The sequence below is a fragment of the Eretmochelys imbricata genome, chromosome 17 (assembly GCF_965152235.1).
Source record: "Eretmochelys imbricata isolate rEreImb1 chromosome 17, rEreImb1.hap1, whole genome shotgun sequence".
Classification (NCBI taxonomy): Eukaryota; Metazoa; Chordata; order Testudines; family Cheloniidae; genus Eretmochelys; species Eretmochelys imbricata.
The window spans coordinates 14,017,637-14,035,775 of record NC_135588.1 but is presented as its reverse complement, the minus strand read 5'-3'; the positions used below and the strand labels follow the sequence as shown (position 1 = coordinate 14,035,775).

Here is an 18,139-nt window from a genome sequence, read left to right as displayed (position 1 = left end):
CACTCATCCTGAGCTCTGCTCTACCATCGTTGAAATGACACTGTGGAGCACAGAAACATTTTAGTCTCTTATTTCCGTTTCACGTTGAAGGCTTAATTGATCTGTAGGATCCTAGACGCAATCACTCAGGAAATGTCTGTGTCATTAGTGGCCAGGGACATTAGAACATAAACTTTCAACGCCAACTGGTGACTGGGAAGAGCTAAGTGGAGGATGTGTATGAACTGCGAGATTTGTTCTATTTATAGACCAGAAGTGAAAATACAGTGGTTGAGATGTTAAAAAGCAGTCTAGGGCTTAAAATGCATATCTTCTGTTGACTTTAATGGTGTTCCAGGATATTAGATGGCACAAGGAGCTTCCCTCTTCTCCCTCCGCCATGCTGTCTAATATATCTTCACCAGCTTTAATTATTGTTGGCTGTGGCACTGAAAAAGCACAACCAGGTTGGGGCCCCATTATGCTAGGTGTTGTACAAACATAAAATAACTAATGAATTTAATCGTTAGGGTTAATTGTCATTCATATTATAATGGTGTTTTGATTGTCCAGTGGCTTGGTGAGTGTGTGATTTTGTTTTTGTTTTTTTCCTTTTAGGATATTTCCATTATATTTTTCAAATAATTCCTGAACCTCTGAGCTAATTAATAATCAGTAAGCCATTGGGATTCTCTGCTGTGAATACTTTCAACTTCAGATGAGTCCGTAGGCTGAGCTGATTGTGTGTTAGAAACTTGTACATGTTGCAAAATGAACATGGTTTTCATATCACTTTAGAGATCCTGAGTATGTGAGTCAATTGTAACAAGTCATATCTATACAGTATATGGAGATGTTGAACAGTTACTAAAGCCTGGAGCTAGCAGAGTTTAAAAACAACCCTTTTAAACAAGGTTGACAGGTTAATTTGCTGCAGTAGATGAATCTCTCCTCTTTGCTTCCTTATGTTTCCCCTGCCAGTGATCTTCATTCATCTTCCCATTACCAAAAAGAGAGACAATTATTGACCTAGAGAGTTATGTCTTTTTAAAAAAAATATATTGAAAGGATTTTTTCTAGAAATGAAATTATCTTTGCCATTATCTACATTCTTTGAATCCTCTGTGATTTGATGCTCAGTGAAAGATCATGTAGGCAAACTTCTAAATCATACGAGGTGCTGTTTTTGCATTGGTGTAGATTTTATCTAATGCTTCAGTTACACTCCCATGTTTAAATATGCAGAGTAGAACTATGGAGGCTTTTGCTTGTCTGTGTGAGGCTGATTCTATTCACTTTTCCAAACATGCCCAGAAAATACGTTTCATTATTCAGTTCAGTTACAAAGGTATTTTTGAAACTTGCTGGTGGCAATCGCCCTCCTCCTTACACACAAACCTTCATTGGTCTGTCTTTTTTATCATTTCCATAAGGCACAGTTTGCTTCCTGCACCCCAAGAAGTTAATGGAACTGTGCTTTGCAACCTAGCATATTAACATCAAACAGCACTTGTGCTCATACAGCTTTCTATGACTAAACCAGACTGGGCCTTGCCCAGGTGTAGCTGTCAGGCTGGGGCAGGACACAAGGATCCTTGCTCCCATGTGCAGCCTTACATAAGGGCTAGGTGCAGTTGCAGTCTCAGTGGCTGGAGGAGCACAGAGACTCCTAGAGCCCCAGGTTTGGGAAGGAGAAAGTTCTCCTCCACACTATCAAATGAGAGGGGAGCAAACTGCATCATCCTCAGGTCTTATGCAGCCTGTGCATTCTTCCTGAATACCAGGGAGCTCCTGAGGCATAGTCCGGCTGATTAAAAGCCTTGCTAAAGCTCCCACGGTAGTTTACATTGCCTCTTACACAGGCCAGTGTGTATATGCCATAATCTGGCCTATTATTATTATTGACTATTTATGTGTATTCCCACAGCACCTAGGAGTCCCAGTCATGGACCAGGATTCCCATTGTGCTAGGTGCTGTATGAATATAGAAACAAAAAAACAGTCCCATTATGGCCTGGATTCAGGAAGGCACACGCTTAAGTCCATCCCAATTCAGGGATGCACTTACAGCCTGGTCTGACACTCTCTGAAATCAATAGGAGTCTTTCCAGTGATTTCAGTGGGCATTGGATCAGGCACTTAAGCATTTAATTAACTTGAAACACCCGGGTAAGGGCGTTCCCGAACAGGGATATTTTCCTGAATCCAGGCCTAATGTACTTTACATTGGGGCGCAATGTAACGTATATCAGCTCTTCTTCAGTGCTCTTGTAAGGTAAGCCAGCACATTCAGCAAATGGTGCTTAGTTCTTAATCCACCTGTGGTGGTCCTTTATCAATACAATTTGGGAGTGTTGTGGTTTTTTTCATTATTATAGCCACACTGTTCATACTGCTGCAACTAACATACCTGCCAGCTTTTGCTAGTATGAGCAATTATCTTCAGGGGTTTATAAATTAATTGTTCTGGAAAAAAAAAGTTTATAAGCTAAATATCTGGCATGCAGGGACTCCGCTGACAAGTGTGTATTTCTCTGACTATTTTTTAATTATTCAAGCCCTAAAATTGTACTTCTTGCCCTTAAATCCGGTGTCATTTGCATTTTAATATTTTGCAGACTATTAGATCCAAACATGGATGAGCCTTTTTTTGTTCTTACATCTACATGGACAAGTTACTAGCACTTGAAAAGCAGCCACGAGGCATGCACATTAACTTGGTCATAACTTTTAAATATGCATATTCATGTCATTGTAAAGTCCGTACTCTGAGCTGGCACAGTATTAAATATTGATTTATAAACCGTGACATGCTCCGGCATTACCGTGAAGATTATTGGTTCAATGTTATGCATTTTAAAATTCACTCCGCTGGACTTGCACAATTAATCAGCAAATTCCAATACCACGTGAATAACGAAAATGGAATACAACACCTTGCTTCGAATTTGTGATACACACAGTCAGAAATCAAACATTCTTTAGATTTTAAGACTCGGTCCATCCTTTACTGGATTCCTTTCAGGCTATGTCTACGGTACGAGCTAGAGGTGTGATTTCGCTGCTCCTATACGCATACGCCTGCTAGCTCGCCTTGAGCTACTACGGGTGTAAATAACAATGGAGAGGCAGTAGCACACCGACTGGCAGCTGATGTACAGCTTAACTGTGCCGAATATGTACCCACCGGTTTCAGGTGGGTTTATACAAAGCACAGCTAAGCTGTGCCTCCCCACCATTACGTGTCCTACCACAGCGACTTAGACGCTCCCTCGCTCGTGTCAAGGTAGTGCGAGTATGTGTGCGGGAGTATGGGAATTGCACCCCTCGCTCGTAGTATAGATGTAGCCGCAATCCCCAACTTGACCAGTTCTGCCTGTGTTTGCAGTCTGGGGTCGCTGCCGAAGACCGATGTTTATGCGGTGGGGAGGTTTCAACATTAAATTTGATACTTCTGGCTTTTGTAGGTTTAAGTTACAAACTTAACATTACTGGTATACGATTCCTGTCATTGTGAAAGCATATGTTGACAAGATACACTTGTAAACTGGTGGTAGTTCCACCCTGCTCTTAGCACAGCCCACACCCTGTACAAACACGCACAGAATATGGTCCAAACTAACGCCTTCCCTGGGTTTTACTTTTATTATTCGGTTAGGCCTAATTTATTCACCCAAGCAGTTAAGCAAGAGCTGCTTAAATCTCATTGCCTTGGGTGGGATTCAAACACACGCTTAAGTGCTTCACTGAATTGGGGCCTTTGAAGGTACGTCTACACTGCAAAAATATCCTGTGGCAGCAAGTCTCAGAGTCCGGGTCAGCTGATTTGGTCTTGTGCTACAGGACTAAAAATAGCAGTGAAACATTCAGGCTGGAGCTCAGGTTTTGAAACCCTCTCCCCTTGCCGGGTTACAGAGCCCAGGCTCGAGCTTGCTGCCATGGGGATTTTTTTGCTGGGTAGACGTACCCTAAGAAAACATCAACCTGAGCCTGAGATTGATTCTTGTTCTCGCCCTTTGATTGTTCCGCCTTTTGTGATTATCTAGAAGAATCACAAGAATCTCTCTGCATTTCTGTTCAGGATCCCAGTATCTGACACCCTGTTACACCATTCCCTGGGAAGGCATCTTTCCATTTTCAGTGTCACTACTTTGCTGCAACCATATGATTCTGAAGGTGCCTTTTACTGCTCCTTCTTAGGAAGGTCTCGTTTCGAATCCCATTTTCCATTTCAGAAACAGATGCAGTCTGATCCACACAAGCTGGACTTTGGCCTGAAACCTGAGTTTCTGAGCAGACCACCAGGTCCCAGCCTCTTCGGAGCCATCCACCACCCCCATGACTTGGCCCGCCCTTCAACTCTCTTCTCTGCAGCTGGTGAGTACTCAAGAAGCTCAGATGTTTCTTCTTATGGAATATTAGTTGGATGGCCGATCCCGTGGGTGCTAACAGGAAACGTCCAATCAGGTTTGCTCTCATGAGCTTAATGACTATTGGTCCATTGAATCTTGTAGTTATTTTCCACACTTAAAGCGAAGATCCTGATGAGCTGCCAGACGTACTCTGAATGAAAGAAAACTTCCACACAGATGTAGCTTACATGCCATAAAGATAGCGCATTAGAAATATGACAGATCAGAGTCTCTCAACGTTTTCCATACTGCAACTTTCTGCACCCCCCTTCAATCTAGCGGAGACTCCTTATTTAGCAATATGGGAAGGACAGGATGGCTGTGACCCGAGGCATCTGTTTGTGACCTCTACCTGAGGGTCACAACCCCCAGGTTGAGGACACCTGAAAAAGAGAGTGAGTCAGGCCGCATACAGGGATTAAGGTAACCTCTGCCATGTACATGTGCTGTCATTTCATAACAGACAACAGTGAATATAGCCAAGAGCACTGTGGTTCATTTACTGATTCAGGAAACTGTTTCCTTTGGCTTTGCTTGGTAGGTGCTGCTCATCCAGCTGGCACCCCTTTTGGTCCTCCACCCCATCATAGCAACTTTCTCAACCCAGCTGCTCACTTGGGTAAGTGCAAGAACTAGTTACAGATTCTCAGTAAAGAATTAACTGTGAACAGAACTGGGAAATAATGTATAAGCATAGTTTGTGTCCTCACCAAATTCCAGTGTGAGCAGGTACATTCTGCCTTCCTAAATACCCACTGAAATGACAACTGGCTACGTTGTATTTCACTCCCTATTCTAAACTGTTCTCCAGTGATCACAGAGTATTGTTAAACAGCTGTCATGCTTTACCCCTCTCAAAAATAATTTCTGTCTTTCTGTCTTTCTGTCTTTCTTTCTTAAAAACTGCCCAGACAAAGACTCTGCGTGCCCTGCCAGTTATTCAAAATTTACAAAACTAAATAAAAAATCAATCAGTTGACTCTTTTCTACCATGCAGCAGCCCTAGGTACAAATAACAGCAAACCAGAAAAAACACTTGGAAATCATCCACCTGGAATTTTGAGTGAAGTCAGACAATACTGATTCAGCTTCACTGTAGTCATGACTACAGTAGACTTAAACTCTCTTGCTAAAATAATGGTAAGAAGTGTAATTGCCTGCATTGGTGAAAAGCAGCAACCATGGTTTTAAAAAAGGAATAATTCAAGGCATTAAATGAAAAGCTACATTCTGTGTCGACATAGAGTGTTGCAATAATACAACATGCCACCGCCTGTGAATCAGAGTTTGAGACTTTAAATTAGTCTTTCGTTTCTGGACGGGCAGGGTTTGGGAGGGTCACAGAGATGTCACACTGAACTCATGGAAACGGTTTGTCATTCTGCACCAGGAATCCTTTAACTTACCCATTAGAAAACAGTGGGGCTGGTTCGCCTCTCATTTGTACCAGTGTAAAACAGAAGTAACTTCACTGAAGTCACTAGACTTCCCCCACTGTAAAGTGAAAAGAGAGCCAGACCCACAAAGCTTACCTGTGTCCTACACACATTAGATACTTAAAAAGAAAATTAAAATAAAAAGACTGATTGCAACGCTTTCCAAAGGCTCTAAACTACTTTTTCATATATAACATTAACAGTAAACCTCGCAGCACTGGAAAATGCCCAGGTCAATCTCATGATTCCATAGCATAGTAAATGTGGACATTCTGTCCTAGCTGGGTCCTGAATGTGGTTTAGAAGACGTGACCAGCACACGGCGTAAAAGTATTCTATAGGATCAATGGTGCCAGCAATGCCTGTTAGCCAGGAGCATTTCATGAGCGAGCACGTGGAATAGATATGGGATGGGAGTGGAATAAAAAGGGAGGTTTTTTTCAGCTTTAACACATTGGCAACCACTCCCAATAGTGCAGGGGCCCCAAGACTCTGTGTTCTTGAAGTCTTGCTTTTGTTTTAAAGCAGAGACTTTCTAATAAAATGATCCCTTTGTGCTGGCATTGAAAAAAGATTTCTTTTTTTTCTCTAAACACTGCCATATTTTGGATCATGTTCAGCTAATTATTGTTGTGGACTTCACTATATGCAAACATAATACAGTTGGATATTTCACTAATGCTTCATTGCAGTTACCAACATGCCACTGTTTTTCAATTGTTCCCATTTGATTTCAGAGCCTTTTAATAGACCAGCTACGTTCACCGGTCTCGCTGCAGTGGGTGGTAATGCCTTCGGGGGACTTGGGAACCCGACAGTTAGTGAGTAACCTCTTCCTCTAGAAATTTGCCTTTTGATTATTTTTGTTCATTGCGTGACTCAAAATTTTGAGTGAAGGTGACTGTCTGCTGTGTCTGTACTAGTTACACAGATCACACAGTCACAAAGGACCTGATTTTCAGAAACAGACGTTATTTTTTAGAGGATGCAATTTTGTGCTCAGAAACAAATTATTATTCTTTATGTATTTCATAGTTCAGGTTAAACATACCAGCAACTGGTAACAATACCTTATGTAGTTTAAAAGACAAAAGTAATCTAGAACCCATGAATTTAATTAACTTGAGAAATTCCTAAGAGTTCCATTGTAATGATCAAAAACAGTTAATATGTGCTGCTTTATCTAGCCTTAGATGGGAATATTTTTTCCTTTCTGACTACTTACGAAGAAACTGAACTTGAAAATGCTTACTGGTCCTGTGCTTATTTGCACTGAATCACCTAAATCTTTCATAGTTTTGGCCAATCACAAAAGATCAGTCCCTAAAAATCACATCTTTCTTCCTTTTGTCATGCTTCCTCTCCACCCCCCCTTCAAATCCGACATTATTTTCATCATTCCCATCTTGAAAAACTAGAGCTAGAAGGCTCTAGTGAATTTATGTGTCTAGAAAGCTGAGGATCTTAGCTTTCAAACAGTAACAGCATGTTAATGTCTAATTATGACATAGCTACTCACTGCCAAAGTCATGTTGAAATTTAAGTAGAGAAAATGAAATAAGCAGGATGGTAACCAGAAAGACATGATTTTAAGAGCTGCTCACTAATGACCAGCCAATGGTAGAAATGAATGCTTTGTATACTTTTGAAAAGCTGAGAATGGCTGTTTTCCAAATTTAGTAGTATACAGTATGTGTTTCGAATCTGAAGGTTTTGCAAAGTATAGGATGTTAAACATGTATTCTGCACTGGTCCCAGACTGAATATAGCAAGCCCGTATCTTGAATTGGTATCATTTTCATTCCCTGATGCCTCCAATATGTTTGGAATAAGAAACATGTCAATTTTGCCTGATCCTTTCTCCCCTTATATACAGAATTTCCATTTTGCAGTTAAACAGCTGTCAGTTGCCTGTCTAGTGTTAGGAATGAGAGCCTCTAATGAATCTCTGTTAATCTCCTTTCCTTTTCCAGCCTCCAATAATATGTATTCATTTTAACTCTGAGTGCTGTAAAAGTTTTTTTGGTAAGTACCTTCACTAAAGCATACCTTTTTCTTAAACCTTTTTGTTTTCCACTTCACCATTTCAGCACCCAACTCAATGTTCGGCCACAAGGATGGCCCCAGTATGCAGAGCTTTAGCAACCCTCATGAACCCTGGAACCGACTGCACCGAACTCCTCCTTCGTTCCCGACCCCTCCGCCCTGGCTGAAGCCAGGAGAGCTGGAGCGCAGTTCATCTGCTGCAGCTCATGACAGAGATAGAGATGTAGATAAACGAGACTCATCTGTTAGTAAAGATGACAAAGAAAGGTACGAAAGAACGCTTCCAAGAATTGTCTAGTTCAAAGCGTGGGGGCTCTGTTCAGCTTTTAACCCTTCCCAGCCTGGCCCCTGGTTAAAACACAGCTTCCACAGGTCGAATTGTGCACTTAATCCCTGCAGAACTAACACTGTCAATGTGGATGGTACTAGGCTAGTAATACAGAAGACATAGTTCTTGTTCAGGTGCTTCCTAGAAGGCCTAGACAGGCTGATCCCCCTCTCATTTGCACCTGGGTTAATCAAAAGTAACTTGACTGAAGTCAGGAGAACTTTGCCAGTGTAAAGTGAGGATAGACTGAGACCCACAGAGCTTACCTGTCCTTCAGGGCAGATTTACAAAGGTATTTAGGGGCCTAAATATATAGACAGGTGTCCAGTGCTAATGTGATTTAGGTGCTTTTTTGAATCACGCTAGGCACCTATCTGCATCTTTCAGCGTGTATATATCTTTGTAAATCTGGGCTTACATGCATTAGCAACATTTTTCAAAGGTATTAATCTTCCATTTGTAATATTTAAAATAAACAATTGTAACACTGGAAAATGCTCAGGTATGTCATGGTTCACTGACATAGTAAGTCTTAGTTTTCATACAGTACATTACATTTCCTTGAGTCCTTTTTAAAAAAAACATATTTGCATTGGTTTTGTACATTTCAGAACATGGTTTTAATTCAGTGCCTTACGTGGACTCCGACACTAGTGTAAACCTGTCCAAGTTGGAAAAGGTTAATGAAAATTAAAACGGGTCAATTTTTTTTTTCAGAAATGTTCCCATTATAGTTACATCAATCACAATTCTTATTAACATTTAAGAACCAAATTATAAGATTTTGTCAGCCAGCGTCATATCCTGCTGGAAAAACATGCAGAATGGATTTCAGCTTTTTCAACAAGTGTAGCTTAACAGCTTTCCTGCTAAGATGGTATATTCGTTATTTTGCTAGGTAATAGCTAACTTTCTTTCTTTCTTTCTTTCTTGAATATTTAGGAAATGTGTTTTTTTGGCTACTCCACTGAGTATACTCATGAGTAACCTCTTTTTTAAAGGACGTTACATGAACACATTGATATTCTAAAAATACATTTTTAAGAACTTTTTAAGTAAGTCAAGCTACAGATTTTTTCAACTATATTTTTCCATTTGGAACATTTTCTGTGTGATCGCATGGCCTCGTTTTGTTCAGCTCTAGTTTTAATGCTTGAAAGGGAATTGGGGAGTCAATCCTGCAGACACTTAGCCATGTGAATAATTTTACTTACTGTGGATGTGGGTAGATTTTAGAACTACATAAGTATTTCATCTGGTATTTTGTTGTTTTGTTACAACGTGTGTCTCTGTTGAAGACAATCCCTTTCAGAAATATATTCCTTGCCAGCTGCTTTTGCATCGCTCTGAACTCCATGTCATAGTTCCAAGCATATTTCTTTTTAACGATCAGCCTAATTTCAGAGTCTGAAAAAATTAAACTTCATTCATACATCATACTTCTGCACAGTTACAGTTGTCAGCTTTATGGAAGTAGAATACTGATTTCTCTAACCTAGTATGATAATGTATCAAACAGAAAAAAAGGTGATTTTTTTTCAAGAGCTTTATTTTGCAATATAGTAATGCTATTACCTGTACTTGAAGATGCTGGAAAATCCAGTCTGGAAACGTACTAGCTATCCAGATATTTCTGGGGCCACCATACTATCTGCTCACTTCAAGTATGTTAATTAATTTATCCTCGCAACATCCCTGTGGAGTATGGACGTATTAGCCTCGTTTTATAGTTGAGACCTGGAGGTCCAGAGAAATAAACCAATTTCCACAAATCTCACAAGTAGTCTATGACAGAGCCGGGACTTATTTCCTGAGTTCTACTACAGTGCCTTTATCACAAGACCATCCTTTCTTTTCTACAGGGTTTAGGTATGCGCAGATAATTACCAAACCTCATGCAGCAATTATGTTAGCCTGATTAGGCGATAGTGCCTGATTCTAATCTCACTTACACCAGTGTAAATTACAAGTAACTCCACTGAAGTTGACGGAGTTGCATTTATATGAAACCAGCATAGGTAAATCACAGTCAGACCCAAAAATTGCTCCAATTTTACATTGGTATATTCTGATATAGTACACTCTTTATCCTTTAGTATCAGTGTCACTTTTCTTTTCAAGAAATCCACCACTGCATTACAGCATTTAGAAAGAAAACAATAGCTAGTGAGTACAAGGTGAGAACCCTTGTGCTCAGCAACAATAGGTAATCTAAAAGGCACCAGAGAACAATTTCCATTCTTGCAGATGACATTCAGGTGATTGTAATCCCAGAGCAGAAAATATCATGAGTCTTGTTGACTCTTTTAGCAACATAAATGCAGTAGAATAATCATAGTGAGATGTCTCAATAGGTGCCTGGCAATATACAGTTTGGCAACAGACATTACATGTTATATTTAGTAATAACAATACTTTGCATGTTCACTTGAGGATTCCAAAGCAAATGTTGCCTGGTCAATATACTGGAAACTGGGGCACAGAAACTAGGCCAAGTTAACACAGCAAGTCTGTGACAGACCGGAAAGTAGATCTGAGGTTAAATGACTCCCAGTCTCCAGCTCTACCCACTAGACTACATTTTACTTAGCTGAGTTATTGTGTAATGATAGAATCTTAGTGCATCTTGAGATAATTTCATCAGTATATGCTGGTTGCTTAATTGAATAGGACAGAATCGGCAGAGAAAATGGTTATTTCATTCATCCAAAAGTATGGTAATTGAATATATTTATTCATGTTGGTTACAGAAAGCATTTATTTCAAGCACAATTGAAAATATATAAATTACAAAGCAAACTGATTTAGCATTAACTAAAGAACTCAGCAGGTTCCCCTTAAAATAAAAATACCAAGAAGTCCCTAAATCACTCCCCCAAGCAAAAGCTGATATTAATAGGTCGTCATTGCAGAGTGCCATGGAAGTCCACAAACTTACGCTCTGTTGGAGAAACAAAGGAATCATGACCGCAAGTTGAGGGGCATTCATTAAAATCCCCGCTTCCAGATGTTCATATCCAGCTTGTATGGCTCAGCTAATCTCAGTTGTTGATACAGAACATGAGGAGAGAGACTGTTTCTAAAGTATCCAGGGTCCCAAACATTTAAGGTGTAGTAAATCAGTGTGGGCATCAAATTCACGCTGTTAGAAACACATTGCTGAGCAGTTCCATTTTGCTGTAACTGAAGTTTCCGAGCAGTCTTCTGATGTGTGCCTATGAAGTTAAAGTTGCAGTAATCTAGTCTGGAGGTAGCAAAGGCATGAATGCCCACAGCGAGATCCGTATCCAAGAGGTTACGCATAGATGAAAGGATATCATCCCCTTGATTGCTGCTGCTAGGTGACCTTTTGAAAGCAGCTACATTCTATACACAGGAGCCCTAGACAGGGTGCCTTATTAACAAAAGGCAAGCCAAACTGCTCAATTGACAGGGAAGATAACCTCTTAAATATCTCCTCTGGATGTGTCCTCCAACCTCCAAGGCCACATTTCCTGTCTTTTCTGGATTGAGCTTCAACCACCTAGCCTCTCGCAAGTCCCAGTCATGGCTAGACACTGAGAAAGCAGAGAGACGGCCTCACCCAGGTCTGATAACAGAGACTTAGAGATGGAGGGTGACACTGCTCAGGCTACCTTGTTGTCCTTCCTAATAGCCTAACCTACACATTTAACAGAAGAGAATTCTGCAGTACCCTACATGAGAGAATTCCCATGGCCGATGGCCCAACACAACCCATTTTACAGAGTAAATAATGAAGCTACTCTGTATCACTGCCAGAAACTGCCCCGGTGTCTACTCTACCTTGTTGTTGTTGTTGGTTTCAAAGGACAGCTGATACTGTAGCTCTAAAGGGATCAGCATAGACATCTGTCACCAGGAGGAGATCGTTGTCTAATGCTATTTCTGTACCATATAGAGATCTAAAATAAAATGGGTCCAGGAAAGATGGAAAGATTATGGCAACTCTATGGTCTTCCTAAAAAGGCAGGCTAGAAGCAGGGCTCTTATTAGCAAGATTATCAGGGTCCAGGGAGATATCTTCTTGAGGAGGGACATAGCTGTTCATAAAGGGTGAAATTCACCCCTGTGCAGGTAGTCAGCTCAAGATTTATGGACCACTGATGTCCCACTTAAGGCCTAGTTTGAGGGTTTCAGTGCTAGGCCCTTCTGACCTCTTGGACTAGGATCAGTTTCACCCGTAGAGAGATGCTGGCACATTAAGGGAGATGCTGAAAGCCTCCATCAAGTAGTACTATGGAGGGTATATTTTGTTATGTTTTCAAACTCTTCAATGCAAATTGTAAAGCAAGAAGGATGCAGAATATATACATAAAGAAATTAGATATGTAGGGTGTAGAGATTTTAAACAATAAATCAATGCGAAACAAATGCTGTCTCTTCATTTCTCCCCGCCCCCACCCCGCAACTTCTATTAAAATACATTTGGGAGGAGTCAGGTAAAAATCATATAACTCCTGCCATTTAAAATTAATTTCTTCACTTATTTTTGAGGCTAGAGTTAGGTTGTTTTTATTCATTGCTTATCTTCTTACAAACTGTTGAGGCTGCTGTTTAAAACTTATACAGATAGAGGGGGCCAGGATCTCTGTTGGTATAGTTCCATTGACTTGAGTGCTGAGGATTTGGTCAGATGGTTTGCAAAGCAGCTCTAGGGGCCTTCTTTCTCCCGGGTCTAGATAAATAGAACAAGCATAGTGTAGAGAAGGGGTGTTCTAGCAATGCCACATATGCCTCTGCCAAAGGAAATAATGCATTAAAATAGCACATTACTAGCTTTCTGCACAACAGTGAATAGGGAGTCAGGAACTCGGTGCTTTGTTTTATTTTCAGAGTTTCTCAAATCCTTAACCTTTACACTTTGCTCTCTCTAGGGAGAGTATTGAGAAAAGACACTCCAGTCATCCTTCGCCAGCACCTATCCATCCAGTGAACTCCCTTGGACATAACCGCAGCTCAGCTGAGCAGATCAGGAGCCATCTCAATCCTGAGGTTCGAGAGAAAGAGAAACCCAAAGAACGAGAGAGGGATCACTCCGAATCTCGGAAGGACATGAATGTTGAAGAACACAAGGTGAAGGACAACTACTCGTCAGAGAAAGAAGGCTTGGGCCATGAAAGCAGGGCAGTGGAAGAGTCTAAGCAAATGTCCAGGGTACCTTCACCCTACGCTAGGCCCCCTGTTGTGGAGAGCACCAGGCCTAGTAGTACTTCCAACCGTGAGGCTGAGAGAAAGATTGAGACTGCATACGAGAATCAGAAGAAAAGCAGTGAAGTCAAAGTGAAGGAGGAACGGAAGGAAGACCACGATGTTCCACCTGAGGGACCTCAGACTCATAGGTCATCTGACCAGCCACCACCAATATCTACAGCCAACGTCCATCCAGGTTCCTTAGTGTCTATGCCTATGACTGTAGGTGTAACTGGTATACACCCCATGAACAGCATCAGTGGCCTGGACAGGACTCGCATGATGACACCTTTTATGGGAATAAGCCCAATCCCAGGTGGAGAACGTTTTCCCTACCCGTCTTTCCACTGGGATCCGATGAGGGATCCCTTGAGAGATCCTTACAGAGAGCTCGATATTCATCGGAGAGACCCTCTGGGCAGAGACTTTTTGCTAAGAAACGATCCCCTTCATCGTCTTTCCACGCCAAGATTATATGAAGCCGATAGGTCATTCAGGGACAGGGAACCTCATGACTACAATCACCACCACCACCACCACCACCATTCTCTGTCCATGGATCCTCGACGTGAGCATGAGAGGGGCAACCACTTGGATGAGAGGGAACGGTTACATATGCTCAGAGAGGACTACGAACATGCACGCCTGCACTCAGTTCACCCTGCCGCCTTGGATGGTCATCTGCCTCACCCAAGTTTAATCACACCTGGACTTCCCAGCATGCACTATCCCAGAGTCAGTCCCCCGACAGGACACCAGAATGGCATTCTCAATAAAACTCCTCCCACAGCAGCTCTCAGCGCCCCTCCTCCTCTTATTTCCACTCTGGGACCTCGGCCTGGGTCTCCCAGAAGGACTACTCCTCTGTCGACAGAGATGAGAGAGAGGCCTCCTTCTCACACCCTTAAGGACATTGAAGCTCGATAAAGAGAATAAAAAATAAGGAGATACTGAACACGATATAAAGAGCTTCTTGCTAGTCATTGACGCAGACTGTGGATGTGACTCCGCTGTACAAAATGTATAGACCCAAGCGCAAAGATTTTGAAATGGGTTTTTTGTATATGCCATGTTGAAATTTTCCAGATCTTTTAGCCAAGTCCATACGTTCCTTGTGTCTCCTACTCTATTTTATTTCTAGTTTAAAAGTTTCAAAATTTGAACTGAAGAACAAGGCATCAATCATCATAATTTGGTTAAAAACAAACCAACAACAACCGTACAAAGTTCTTTCAGACCAGAAGTGAAGACAATTGTAGATATTTGTGTAAAAAGATTGCTTCATGGGGTAATGGTTCATATATGCAAAAAGGGTAAGATGAAAGCTTTACTTTGTACAAATGTAAATAGATAAAATTAAGTCACATAAAACATTAATACTTCTTAAACTGTGCTATTTGCAAACTTAATATTGATCAACACAGTTTGCTTATACTGTGTTACATATATTGTTATAGACAGCTAAACCCCTTCAACTATGCAATGAATTTTAAGGCTTTTCACAAAAGCCTGTATAACTCAAAGGAGCCTTTCAACACACAACCTACTTAAAGTCATATTTTCCCTGAACAAGCTCATCTATTATATAAATCTGTTTTCCTTGCTTGTTTTGATGATGAAACAATCCATTAGAAGTGTAGTTTTCCATATGAACCCTGGCATCAAGATACTAATGTTACTGTAGTACATGTCATTTCTTAGGCCTTGTGCAGGTTAGCAAAATATAATCACTGACACCATAGTGTCTAATATGATGGATGGTTTTTCAGTCTTATTAACCTGGGTTAAACAGAGTAACAATCAAATGTGGGATACTTCCTGGAACTTTTGTCACTTAACATGTCAAGTTTATTTTTGGAAAAACATCTCGTTATAGCTATTTGAGTCTGTTGTTATGATCAGTGTGTCATTTTTATCTGTACACACACTTTTTTTTTTTTTGTTAAGTGAATTTAGCTACACTGAAACAAATCCTACAAGAAAGCTAATACTTTCCTAAAAGATGGATATATTTTCACTGTGGATCAGTAGTTTAGTCTGAACTCCAGTGCAGATTTCATAATGCAATTTATTGTGTTTCAGTTGGTAATAAAGTCTGTGAATAGCTAATAGGTCAGCTTTGTTTTTCCCTGATCACAGGAGAAATGGCCCTTTTAAAAAAAATGCACCAATCTTCTGAAATTTCTGTCTTTTCATAACACACTATTTTATAATGCATTACGTTTCTTGTCTAAATATTTGGAGACAATATGACTTTATCAGAAAGAATACAATATCTTGTCTACTGGACTGTAAAATATATGTATGAAATAAAATTAGTTCCATTGGTCTTCTAGTGTATTAAAGTGCTATCTGAAGTTGTTATCCTGTTTTGGCAAAAAAAAAAAAGAAAAAAAAAGAAAAGAAAAAAATGTCTAACGACAGACAGTTGTTTCTAATGATCAGAGATCTATTTTAGTAGTCAACTGAAAGTTTAGTTGTGAGCTTCAGATTTTGTGAACTCCAGATGTTGTGCGGTGTTTTTTTTTTTAAAGAACAAAAGGGAAAAAAATTAAAAAAACAAAAACAAAACAAAAACAAAACAAAAAAAAAACCAACCCAGAAGAATATGTACACTGGAACCGTAGTGGTAGCTTTCAGTATTGTAAAGAGATTGTTATATACAAACCTTTTTGCTGTTTATCCTGTATGTAATAAAAGTCCTTTCTAGATCCTATGTGAAAAGAAAAGTGAAGCGGCTCTGAATCTTCAGCATGTTTCCTCATCAGCGAAGACTTGTGTAATGTAAATTGTGCCATGTTATTAAAAAATGTGAACTAAACTGCAGGTGCTTCTTTGTGTGGAGTGCCCCATCATTGCTATAGGGAAGAAATCATATTTCTTCCCAAGACTGGGCTTTTGTTCCTAAGAAATAAGCAGCCATGAGAAAAATATAAAAGAAACTCTCTATGGGTCATGCTGTAGAAATAAGCCTGGTACTATAAGGAGGGAGAAAGAAAGAGGAGGACAGATCTTTGGTGAAATCCCAATTGTGCAAGGTATTTGAATGCCTGCCTTACTCTAAGTGAAGCTGGTGCCATTAATCAGGTGCTCAAAGTTAGGCAGGTGCGTAAGTACCTCGATGAATTGGAACCCTTGTGTAAACTGGCACAGTTCCACTCAGGTCACTGAAGTGTTGCCGATTTACACCAGCTGAGGATATGGCCTTAAATGTTTTCCCTCCATTAAAATCAACATTTTGTGCATAGGAGATGGTTTTTAATCTATACATGAATATTTTTTGTGGCTTAAAAATGGTTCAGCCCCACTTAGCACTGCTCTTTACTGTTATCATTCTGCTTAGAAATGTCAGCTCCTGTTGATGTCTGACTTTCAGGTTTTTAGTCTGCATTTGTTAGAAGCCCTTTGCAAGCCTTTAACCAGGTAACTTTTGGCAGAAGTAATTGTGATGCTGAAATTTGTCATCTTGAACAAGATCTAATAAATCTGTCCTCCCTCTCTAATACACACAGCACATCTCTCTTTGTAAGCATAATTGCTGTGTACAATTGGTGTATACAAGCATTCGTTCAAGTCATTTTGCTCATCAAATTATACTCTTGTACTGTAGATCTTTCCTCCCATGAAACGTTGTCCAAATTCTGCTGTTACACTCATCTAAATCTGATGTTTAACGCCTGTAACGCTGGATTTTCACCTGTGTAACTAAGAGCAAAAGATGGCCCTATCACTTATTTAAAATTCAACTTTGTGTGAACTCTGCATATTCTCAGCAGCATGTACAGTTGTTGCATAATGAAACAAAATTGCTTCCTTTTCTCTTTGTAAGGAGATGGTCTTGGTCTTTGCATGTGTGTCATTAAAAATCATTCTGACTTTCTGAAGGAAGCCAGAGTCCTAGATGGATCAGGAAGAATGGAAACTACTGAAGGAAGCTTGTGGAAATGGAAGCATCTACGTGCACAAATCCATGGAGAAGGGATCTCAGAGCGAGCAATGCCTAATGACTTTACATTTACGTAGAGTCTTTCTTCCAGACATATCCCAGAGAGCGCTTTGCTAAGAGTCATGGAAGCTTTCTCAATGATTTCAATGGAAGAAAAGTTGATCCCTGACTGATCGTATAACCTATGATCCCAGTCATGTGAGGTGCAAAGTATGTTCCTGCTGATGATCCTCACTTTCTACTGAAGCCAGTAGACAGTCCTTATCGGGTGTGGCACACACAAGAATGTGCCCTTACATATAAGAGATTAAATGAGATTTAACATGTTTTTAAAATAAAAGTCTGAAATGGAGAAGTTAGCAGCTGCTGTAGACAAATTAATCATTTTAACAGGGTTTCTCCATTCAAGACCCAATTCTCTTAAATCCTATTTTTGGACTATCTAACATTAAAGCAATAAGGTTTATGCAAAGCCCAGTACAAATAGCTGTGAAAATTATATGGACCAAAAGGGTATCGTATCATAGAGCATGAAACACTCCAAGTGTATAACACCCTTGTGTCAATGGGCTACTATGCCCACACAACACACTGTCTTGGTTTCCTTTGTCAATCCTCTCTCCTTCCCAGCAGTTTGTTGTTTTGCAGATTTCATCACACCACCAACTGGAATGCCAGATAATGCAGCGTGTATAGGAAGTGATTCTTTGAGAACAGTCATAGCATTTGGTCCCTGACGCAATGTTTATCTTGTTCCTCGCATAATTTTTTACTAATTATC

At 40.3% G+C, this 18,139-nt stretch overlaps 1 protein-coding gene across 2 annotated transcripts in view; it reads left to right on the top strand.

The window, feature by feature from the left end:
• Positions 1 to 14,339, top strand: part of AUTS2 (activator of transcription and developmental regulator AUTS2) — a 971,187-nt gene extending 956,848 nt beyond the window's left edge. For both annotated transcript variants that reach the window (XM_077836749.1, XM_077836748.1), the window contains 5 exons: positions 4,215 to 4,356; positions 4,933 to 5,010; positions 6,565 to 6,648; positions 7,918 to 8,140; positions 13,097 to 14,339. In XM_077836749.1, coding sequence (XP_077692875.1) covers positions 4,215 to 4,356; positions 4,933 to 5,010; positions 6,565 to 6,648; positions 7,918 to 8,140; positions 13,097 to 14,339 — 1,770 coding nt within the window. The remainder of the gene's footprint in view (positions 1 to 4,214; positions 4,357 to 4,932; positions 5,011 to 6,564; positions 6,649 to 7,917; positions 8,141 to 13,096) is intronic.
• Positions 14,340 to 18,139: the final 3,800 nt, after the last annotated feature.